At 37.3% G+C, this 11559-nt stretch overlaps 1 protein-coding gene across 1 annotated transcript; it reads right to left on the minus strand.

The window, feature by feature from the left end:
- Positions 1-1771: 1771 nt before the first annotated feature.
- On the minus strand, positions 1772-7404 carry LOC132033809 (uncharacterized). Its single transcript, XM_059423901.1, has 6 exons — positions 6746-7404; positions 5193-5738; positions 4887-5030; positions 4572-4619; positions 3034-3467; positions 1772-2911 (listed from the first exon to the last, which is right to left on the minus strand). Exons 1-6 carry the CDS (start codon positions 7116-7118, stop codon positions 2288-2290), a joined length of 2169 nt encoding a protein of 722 aa, XP_059279884.1. The 5' UTR covers positions 7119-7404; the 3' UTR covers positions 1772-2287.
- Positions 7405-11559: the final 4155 nt, after the last annotated feature.

Consider the following 11559-nt stretch of genomic DNA (forward strand, 5'->3'; position numbering starts at 1 on the left):
TTTGCAAAAATAGCAACTTTTTTGTCATTTTTAAAAAGTGGCCACTATCTCAGAAAGAGCACATTGCAAAAATGGTTATTTTAATACTTTCACAAAGAGGCTATTACGTTGTAAAGTTGCTATTTTTGAAAGTTACCACTTTCCACAAAGTGCCAAGTTTTGCAAAGTTGAGAGATAGGGGGGTGGTGGTAGGAAGGTGAGAGGTCGTGGTGATAGGAGTAAGGGGTGGGGTAGTGGTTATAGGGGTGGGGGAGGAGGTAGTGGGGTTGGGGCTTGGAGGGTGGTTAAGTTGTGGGTTGGGATTAGGGTGGGGGTGTAGGGGTGGTTAGGTGGTTAGGTGGTGGGGGTGGCTGGGGCTAGTTTGGGTGGTGTAGGGGGGTGGTGTGTGGGGTGGGGAGTGGGGGTTCGGGGATGGCGGGGTGTGGGAAGGTCGAGGGGTAAGGGTTGGGGGTGTTGGGTAGGTGGAGAGGAGACAATGGACTCGCAATGTTACTTGTGGAACTTGTTAGACAATGAACTTGCAATGTTACTTGTGGAACTTGTTTTCCCTACTTCCATTAAGGAAGTTATTTTCCTCATTTTCAAGGAACTTGTTTTCCTAGAGAAAATGTTTTCCAAGACATTTTGACCAACTAAACATGAGAAATTGGGGGAAATGTTTTCCTTCATACCAAACACACTCTAAGTGGACACTCTTTTTGAACCGAAGGGAGAATATTGAAATTCAAAAGGTAAATACATGATGGAGGAGGACATAATCCCTAACCTCCTCAAAGCCAATGTTAGAAATGTTACTTCTGTACTACAAACTAGGCACACAACATGTACAAAAAAGTAAATCAAGGAGGACAAGTGTTTCCTGGAGCATCCCAAACATAATCAGTTCTACTTTTTTTTGTTTTATTATGAAATGTGGAAAGCTGAACTCAGTTCATTTTTATTTTCCCTAACTTCTCTTGACAGGCCCTGCACTGGCCCATATAATAAAGCCTCATCATTTTGGTTAAGCTGCTCCAACTTTAGAGAGTGCATCTGCTACTTCATTATCCAATCCTTTCTATAACTATGTAGCACATGTAGTTGGTTTTGTTGGATCATGTGCTTCAACATTTCCACCATATCCAACAGTTCCCTTTGGAACCTTATGCTTACCTTTTTAACATATTTACTACTGCAGCAGAGTACATTTCAAGTATAATGTTTGTCAACTTGAGATCTAAGGACAATTTTACTCCAAACAAGGCAGCATATGAACCTCAGCAATATTGTTAGTTCAAATTAATAATTGAATAGCTTTGGCATAAGCTATAATCAGTTGTCCATTTCTATTTCTAACAATACCTCCAATGCCAGCCCTCTTTTACCCAATATAACTAGTTTCATCTGAGTTGATTTTAATCAAGTTATCGGGAGGTTTGTCCCAAATGACTGCAACTCAGCACTGGACTAATTAAAAGCCCTCCAGTCCATGCGAAAGTTTGCTCCGCATGTCCAGCTTATATCCACTCTCGCGTCCTTTATTTCAGGTCAGTTTTCAAAAGATACAACACCTGTTGACAGATTCTAGCTTTGTTGGACCTTATTTCCTGTGTCCATTATCTTGCCTTCCAGAGTTCCAAGAAAATCAAACTAGGAAGCACCATAACAGATCTTCTTTGCAGATTTACACTAACTTTATGGCACAACCAATTATTCAGCATTGTACCGGTAGAGTGAACCGTGATACACGCGCGCGCGCGCGCACACACTAGAAACATGCCCAACACCAAAATAGTCCAATCATCAAATCATATATACATACAATTTCCTGGCCTATGCGAAGCACCAGCTGTCCATGTAGCTCGTGAATTTTTTGTTATGGAAGAACTTAACGTGGCTGCAAGCCTGCAACTAAACATGTCAAGAATCCATTAACATAACTGGCTACATTCAACTGAAAGTTACATAGCTACATTGTTAGTGTCATGAAAAGTTCTTACAAGAAGTATGAATCTAAAATATAACAAAATGATGCTGATTTGTCATTCCTATGCCGTTGTTGATAAGAAGAGTCCGCTGCTCACTATCATTCACCAGTTCTTCATTACTCAAGGCATCCATTGTGTATACCAGCAATAGTTTCTGGAAGTTGGTGAAACATTTCCAAAGGCCGAGTCAGAAAGCAATGTCGGTGACAACATCAATCATGTTACACGATGCCGTATTTCAATCAGGACCCTACAAGTCAAAATCATAGACAGAAAATGGGACAGCATAGTTCATGCGTATACTTGCGTGTACATTTCTTCTATGCCTCAAAAGAACAACCAGCTTTATTCTTTTTGCGAAAGATGCCAAGTACAAGTGTTGAAGAAGACACAGCTGAAAAGAGTGGGAACAGCCATCGCACAAGTGCGGCAATAGGGAACAAAGCAAATAAAGCCAAGGGAAGAAGAAGCCATCTGTTCTTCCCGATGAGCACAAGATACAGCGTCGCACAAAAGCTAATGGTCATGAATGATATGGAGGCAATCATGTGGTGAAGTCCCATAGACAGACTGTCTGGCAAAGCGTGCAGAAAATCCTCTTCCGCTTTACGAGAAGTTAATATAGAAACAAATGCCAATAAAGAAGTGGTAGAAGTGAAGAGGGATATTCCGTTTGAAAGGGCGAACAAGGTGAAAGCGCCATTTCTTGAGAAAATGGGGAACCCGTTGTCCTCATCGTTTCCGCCTGGAACTGTAACTGCTGCTGCAAATGCAATTGTAGCAACAAGTGCTGCTATCAACGAGCATCCGTTTGCTGTATCTTTCAACCATTCTTCTCCTTCTCTTTTTAGTTTTACATGTCTCTCTGTAAATACTTCATTAGCAGTTTTGCCCTCACTGTTTAATATGTCATAGTAAGAAGGTGGTACGACCTTCTTCACTTCCTACATACATTACATTAAAAAAACACAATATCAGTGCAGCTTGGAAAGGTCGCATTCATATAACTCACAAGTCACATCCCCTCCCATGTCACAGTACTTAGGTAGTAGAGAAATCAAACTACCTTAAACCATTGTAGTTCTTGCTGCATCTGGAGAGCCGGGCCAAAAGAGCGATTCAGTTTGTTTTCAGGTAGTAATTTTCCAGCCAAATGCAAGATGGTATTTTCATGGTGATCCATTGAACTCATTAGGATGTGTCTATGCTCACTCATTCGATAAATCAAATTAAACACATTTCTGGATCGATTTTCTACTGCAACGTGAAGTGCAGTCTTCCCCTTGGTGTCACAATAATAAACTGATGAAGGAAATTTTGTCACAATAATTTCAACAAGCTTGTAGTTGTCGAAACGTGCTGCTTGGAGGAGAGGACCACCTACGACAGAATCGATTTCCTTCTCACTTAAACTTTCCAGTTTCTCGCAAAGGATTTCTGCTAATTTAATTCCATCATGGTGTTTTTTATTTTTGTATGCAGTCTGTTTCAACTCAACCGCTACAATACAAGCAAGAACAAATAGAGATGATGTTTGAGGGGTTACAGGAAAGTAGTTTAGGGGGTCAAAGTGTGAACTTCTAAAATTTATTTTTAAGATACCAAGGCATATCACAGGAGTACCAGATTTTTAACTGGTACATCAACTTTTTAAAGTTGATATAGTCACTCTAGTTATATTAGAAAGTCAATTTTCTTTGTTTTATAACTCAAAAGTCACTAGTATTGTTATTTCACCTATAAAGTCACTCAACCAAATTTAAGTGATCTTTCTGTTGGATCTTTGTTTTGTAACCCAAAATCACTCAAGTATTGCTATTTCACCTACAAGTCACCCAACCAAATTTAAGTGATTTTTCCGTTGAATTCAACTGACATGAAATTTTTATTTTAAGTCAAACTTCTAAAAGCTGGGAAAAAAAAAATACCCATTTTATTGACCCGCTCCACTTGGCCCGGCCCGCTAAAACTATATGGGTCAAATATATATATTGCAAAACCCTTTTATTTTACATTTATCTCTCCTATAACGATCCTCCCTCTTCGTCTAGGGCTCTTTCTCCTCTTTCAGCGATCTTTTTCCTCTTTATGCCTCTTCTTCCTCTTTTAACAAGAATATGAACTCTGAAATTAGCAATACCAAGTTGTCTTAGCCTGAGCCAACACTGAACTTGAGATATGTGCTAAACATGTCAAGTTGACTACTTATTGTTCTAAAACCAGTAGTCTTCAAGCCCAGTGCACAGCCACACACATTTCCTACAAATATATTTGCAGCTTAACATCTGTAGCTTGCCGCATGCTAATAGCTAAAACTTTATTCGTCACTTAACAAAATATATTGCTTAAAATCACCATTCAACTGTCAAATATCGCTACATAAGCAGCACCATTTAACAAAAAATACTGACCTATATAGTTCTAGCAGGTCGGACCAAGCAGTGGAGCAGGTCAATAAAATGGTTAAAGTGGATAGTTTTTTATTTTTCAAAAGTTTGGCTCTTTCTAAGATAACTAACATTAGATGAGTGACATTATGCACCAATACAGTAAGGAGCACCCTGGATAAAGAAAAAGCTGAAATTTCTGAAGAAAGCTACGTACCAGGTTCCAAAAATGTGGTAGAAGAAATGAAAAGAAGCTTCTGGATCCCTATAACAAGAAGTTAATTAAATTAAAACTAGTTATCCTTTGTCCATAAACTTACATGGTACCATGCATATACATTGCACCAATTAATACCATGCATATACATTGCACCAATTAAACCATTCTGTCGTTTCATTTTCTTATTTTTCTCATATCCTTTTCAATTTCTGTCACTTCACTCTATTTTCTGAATATGACCGAAGAAAGCACTTTGAGGTTGTGACACCTGTGTGTTAATTACCCGAAAAATTTAAAAATGATTTAACTCACAAGATAATCGGTTGCGAGAGCTTGGACGACTTTCACCAGCGAATACTGATATCTTTGTAGCCAGCAGTGCCAGAGGAGATAGTAATTCATCTGAACCACATTTGGCCAAATCAGGAAAATTGTTTACCAAACCTACAGCCAACTCTGCAAAATAAATGTCGTATTACTCAGGAATAACGTCGTATTCAACAAAAAATCGCCCTTTATCTTTATTCTTCAGCTGAAAAGTTAAGCTAGGTAATTGTTTCCTCTCATGAATTCTTGCATTATAATTGCCTGCCATTGAAAACATATATGTAAACTCACCGTACAAGTCGGAACGAATCAATCTACGAAGCAGCCTAGCACCAGCAATGCCAGTATAAGGAGCAGAACTTTTCGTGACACTGAAGAAGTAACGAACCATGTCCAAAGATTTGTAACCATATTCAGTTGCTAGATGTATCGGATAAAGGCCTTTGTTGGATGCAACATGAGGCAAATTATGGTTCCTTTTGACAAGAATACTCGCGGCAAGTAAGTTGCCAAACCGAGCAGCATAATGAAGAGGTGTTTCCCCTGAACTGTTTTGTATGGCTAACGCATCATCCGACATGGAATCCACCAAGTTCTCAATGAAAAACTTGCAAGCATTGTCGTTTTTCAAACCAATAGCAATGTGAAGTGCTGTTTGTAATGAGGAAGTGATCAGATGAACTCTACTAGCCTCCAGGTTTTCATGTAAGAATGCTTGTGCGGCTTCCCAATCCCCGCGTCGTGCAGCCCTGTATAATGGCAAACAGTGCCTGTAATCTTCCCCTGATTCCACTCTTTCTTCTTCCTCAATTGTTGGCTGCATCGTGCTACCAGCTTCTGCCATATGGTTATTAACGAAGACTATTTTCTTAGCAAATCCACTAGGGGAGGTGCCTAGGGCTAGTTTTTTTATTTATATAATAAAAGTGAAACTCAAAGGAAAAAATACAAGTAAAGGAAGCGAGACCTTACCTTACTAATCCTATTTAGGCGTAACCTCTACTAATTAATATGCATGTAAAAAATAAGGAGACAGAACTAAATATTATATGATCATTGCAGAGCCAGAGTTTATAATTAACTAAAGTTCGTACATGTGCTTGTTATTTTCATTCCTTTAATTCATAGAGTTTAGTTCTTCGATCGATTTAATTCTTTACTGGGTCAAGGATTCCTTCCCTATGATTCTTCGATGATTCAATTGAGCATCGGGTCGAATTATTCACACTTCAAATTTCCTTTGATCCTAAAGTTTCCACAACCAGAGAAGAGAAATAACAATTTTGATTTGTCCAGAATTGCACCGAGGTACGTGTATGTATGTTGCAGTTGAATAAGATTATTGTGGGTAATATATCCATGCTGTAGTTACCAAAAAAATGTATGTCTATGCTGTGCAAGTACATCTATGTGGTTAAGTTCATTGTTGGTGCAAGTTGTTAATTATAAGAGAGTCGTTAATTAAGAAGATGATATATTATACATCTGTTACTAAGTTCATGTAATAGAAAATGAGTTCTTTAGGAATCAGATAAATAATTTTTCTTGTGGAAGCAGGACAAACAAGTTTCACAAGAGCCTAGGAGGCATTCAATATTTGATTGTCTACCTCCCTCCCCCAATACTCCCCCAAGTTTCATAGTGTTTGCATAAATTACTCCATATATAAATGCTTTTGGAGACAATATTTTTTTAATTACTTATCAAATATTAGAAAATAAGTAAGAAAAATTACATTTATTTTCGGGATAACATTTTTTGGGAAATACCAAACACACCCTGAGTATTAAGTATATTACACGGCAACTATATTAACAAGGTAAGAAAGGAAAATTAAACCTCACCTTCATATTGGTCCTGGGACTTAGCGCAGCAGATATCCTCCAATTCCAACCAAAGATCTCTAGCACTGATTTTCTCAACCACTTTCTCAAGCATTTTTTCAGTTAGAGAGCCAAGAATCCACCCTTTAACAAGCCTGTCACTTCTTTTCCACATTAAGTAATTATTATCCTGGTTTCCATTATAGTCAGTAATCTTGTCTAATGGTGGTTGAATTGTTCCATCGATGAAACCAACTAATTCTTGACTTTCAAGAAGACAAAGTATCTGTGCTTTCCATATCACATAATTGGAAGAATCAAAGAGTTTGATGGTTACAAAATTTGCTATATTAAGTGTTGATGGATAAGGAAATGGATTTCCTGTCTTTGCCATTATTTAGCAGCAACGTAATTACTCAAATTTCGAGTTTGAGAGAGTGATTCTAAGGAGGGAAATTGGGTCAACGGTTAATTAGGGTCGTATATTATATACTCACCCAAAGTATTACTCCATTCAATGGTTACAAGTGGTTACCATCCACGAAAGTCCTGATCCAAAGGGTCAACGGCTGTCAATTATTCCATTCATATCAAAGTCAAACTCCAATTTGTTTAAATTGAGAGTTAAATTTCAATATGCATGTTTTTACTTATTGTTTTTGTATAACCATATGGTATCCGAGCCGACTTATTTTCAGATTTGTATCGCATAAGACCAATAAGAGAAAGAGCAACCCAGAGAGTAGTCAACGAAGTGGGTAAACCAGGATCATGATGTCTCAAGTTCAAATCTCACCAGAGGCAAAAACATTAAGTGATTTATCTCACCTGTCTACGCCTTAAAATGTGTGTAAGTTGATCCAAACACCATAGTTATATTAAAAAAAAAAATGTGAAAGCCTCCCTATCTATCTCACTATACCTTGGTAATAAATTTTAACATGATTAAATTTCTTGCCTGAAAACATTACATAAAGCTTCCAGAAGAAATTATACAAATCAATTTCTTATGCTTCAAAAAATATTCTGAGTATAGCAAGTTTAACAAAAAAAAAATTATCAAAAGTATTAGTCGAATGTATAACTTGATGAGAAGATAATCATCGATGGCTTGGATTGTGTCTGACTTTGTTGTTCGTCCGTTTTAGTCCACTGGTCAAACATTTACAAAGAAAATAATTATTTTGACTGATAATCCTTTAAGTCGTTGCTTAACTAACATATTTACATATACATATCAATAGTGGATTCCAAGCAGCTTCAATGACGCAAAAAGATAAAGTAACAAATTGATATAGTACGAAAAAGGGAATAAGCATAACATTTTCAAATCTTAGTAGTTAGTACTACTTTTTCGCAAAGAAAAGTATTACTGTAATTTTTCTGCAACCTGTATAAAATGCTTGCGAACTCGAAGCAGCGAAAACAAAATGCAGATTTTTTTTTTTTTTTTTTTGCGAGGATTGCCTTCAAAGGCGCTGGTCTTTAATTTTTGGCCCTCAAATTGCTGGTCTTTAATCTTTGTCCTTAGCTTAAAAAAGTGGCCGAAAATATCCCGAAGTTTTTGGGTTCGAACCTTGCCCAGTAAAAAAAAAAAAAAAAACGCAAGGCAAGGCTTTCGCAAAACCTCTACCTTAAGGTCTAACATTTGCCCAAAAATCTAATTTTGGCCAAAAGTTTGCGTCAAGGAAAACCTCTACCTTAAGGTTTAACTTTTGCCCGAATAGGTCTAATTTTGGGCAAAAGTTAGGCCTTAAGGAAGATATTTTCAAACGATATTTCACTATCTATTTAATCTCTTTAATTCGAGAAACATTTTTTCAGACGATATTTTGCACCGGAAGAAATTAAAAAAATATATATATATATATATATATATTGTAATATGGCCTTCATTTTGATATAGGCATAAGCCTATTAGCAATGAACTTGGGCACCAAGTTTTAATATGTGTGGTGGATACATTTGTTCATGACATTACCCATGGCATCAAACTTGGAGACCAAGTACTTCTTGCTATAAATAAAAGAGCTTCCCATAGTTGAAGACACACCAATTTGAGAAGAACTTAGTTGAGTTTGTGTTCTTCTATAGAGAGTACTTTGTAAGAGAGTTGTGTTGGGAAATACTTATGTGAACCCTTCTTTGGAGTGATCTTGTGAGGTTATTTTCTTGGGGTTTTTTGGGATATTAGAGTATTTAATTACTTTAATTTTGTACTCTCTTTTGTATCGTTGGTGTTAATAAATTTGCTCCTCTTTTGGTTGTGGATGTAGGTCAAGTTGACCGAACCTGGTGAGAACTCTCACCAATGTTAGATATGTTCCTGAGTTGAAGAAAAATCTCATCTTTTTGGGCACTCTAGAATCTCTTGGGTGCAAATACACAGGTGAAGGTGGAGTTCTTGAAGTCTCCCGAAGTGCTCTTATGGTTATGAAGGCCATATTACAAATCTCCACCTTGGCCTAATTTTGAGTGATATAGTAATTTTGCTCCACCTTTTTCAAAACGCCCCAAGGGGCAAATTTCACAATTTCATGAAGTCAGAATCAGACGGATCTCCGTCGATGTCGAAAAAAGAGCAACACCGTAACGGCGAGTATCCCAACAACGTATACAACGTCCCGGACTTACTTGCCTTCATAACCACAAGAGCACCTCGGAGACTTCAAGAACTCCACCTTCACATTGTGTGCACCCAAGAGATTAGAGTGCCCAAAGAGATGAGATTTTCTTCAACTCAGGAACATATCTAACATTGGTGAGAGTTCTCATCACACCATCGTGCATTTTGATTCGGACTGTACCTTTTCCAATAATTTTGCAAGAAACATTATTGCCCATCAAAACAACTCCACCTTCAATAGAATCATATGTAGAAAACAAGTCCTTATTGGGACACATATGATGCGAACAACCCGAATCTAAAATCCACTCATCGTGAGAACTAAAATTATTTTCAGCTACTAAGAATATAGCTCCTTCAATCTCATCAGCTGCAACACTTGCTTCAGTAATGTCAGAATCCCCGTGCTCATTTTTCTTTTCTTTTTCTTTTTTCAACTTAGGACACTCAAACTTAATGTGGCCCTTTTAAAGACAATAACAGAGATAATAGGAGACAAAGATTTAACGTGGTTCAGTCAACACCACCTACCTCCACAACCAAAAGAGGAGCAAATTTACTAACACCAACAGATACAAAAGAAAGTACAAAATTAAAGTTATTAAATATTCTAATATCCCAAAAACCCCAAGAAAATGACCTCACAGGATCACTCCAAAGAAGGGTTCACACAAGTGTTTCCCAACACAACTCTCTTACAAAGTACTCTCTATAGAAGAACACAAACTCAACTAAGTTCTTCTCAAATTAGTGTCTTCAACTATGGGAAGCTCTTCTATTTATAGCAAGAAGTACTTCGTCTCCAAGTTTGATACCATGGGTAATGTCATGAACAAATGTATCCACCACACATATTAAAACTTGGTGCCCAATTTCATTGCTAATAGGCTTATGCCTATATCAAAATAAAGGCCATATTACAAATCTCCACCTTGGCCTAATTTTGAGTGATATAGTAATTTTGCTCCACCTTCTTCAAAACTCCCCAAGGGGCAAATTTCACAATTTCATGAAGTCAGAATCAGACGGATCTCCGTCTGATGTCGAAACAAGATAACAACACATAACATACGCATCCCAACAACGTATACAACGTCCCAGACTTACTTGCCTTCATAACCACAAGAGCACCTCGCAGAGACTTCAAGAACTCCCCTTCCTCGTGTATTTGCACCCAAGAGATTCTAGAGTGCCCAAAGAGATGAGATTTTTCTTCAACTCAGGAACATATCTAACATTGATGAGAGTTCTCATCACACCATCGTGCATTTTGATTCGGACTGTACCTTTTCCAATAATTTTGCAGGAAACATTATTGCCCATCAAAACAACTCCACCTTCAATAGAATCATATGTAGAAAACAAGTCCTTATCGGGACACATATGATGCGAACAACCCGAATCTAAAATCCACTCATCGTGAGAACTAAAATTATTTACAGTTACTAAGAGTATAGCTCCTTCTATCTCATCAGCTGCAACACTTGCTTCAGCAATGTCAGAATACCCGTGCTCATTTTTCTTTTCTTTTTCTTTTTTCAACTTAGGACACTCAAACTTAATGTGGCCCTTTTAAAGACAATAATGACACACTAAATTGCTGTATCTGGACTTTGCATCAGATTTACTCCTAACAGATAAACCAGCCGCCTGATTTCCACTACCTTCCCCAGTAATATCTCTATCTATTTGATCTTTAGATTTCAGCATAGATTTGATTTTTCTATAAGAGATAATTTCTTTCCCATAAAGTATAGTATCTCTAAAATGCTTAAAGGATTGGGGTAGGGAATATATTAACAAAACGGCTTGATCCTCTTCCTCAATCTTCACATCTATATTACTCAACTCCATAAGAATGAAATTTAGTGTGTCATTATTGTCATAAAAAGGGGCCACATTAAGTTTGAGTGTCCTAATTCCGCACTATCCCGAATTCCTGATCCTAACATATATATATATATATATATATATATATATATATATATGTCACACCCTAATTTTCGATAGGGCATGATGGGCACCCGACCCTTACTTAGGGCCGAGCGAACCCGCAGACTCTCATAATACACATAATCATCGGGCCCACAATACATGTCAAAATGCAAGGAAAATTTTTCAAAGAACATCATATTTTTCCTCTTTTCAAATCAAACAAAAATCAGAACCATAATAAGCGGTAACACAATTCGTAACAACACATCGGCTT

This window comes from Lycium ferocissimum, chromosome 10, assembly GCF_029784015.1.
Source record: "Lycium ferocissimum isolate CSIRO_LF1 chromosome 10, AGI_CSIRO_Lferr_CH_V1, whole genome shotgun sequence".
Classification (NCBI taxonomy): Eukaryota; Viridiplantae; Streptophyta; class Magnoliopsida; order Solanales; family Solanaceae; genus Lycium; species Lycium ferocissimum.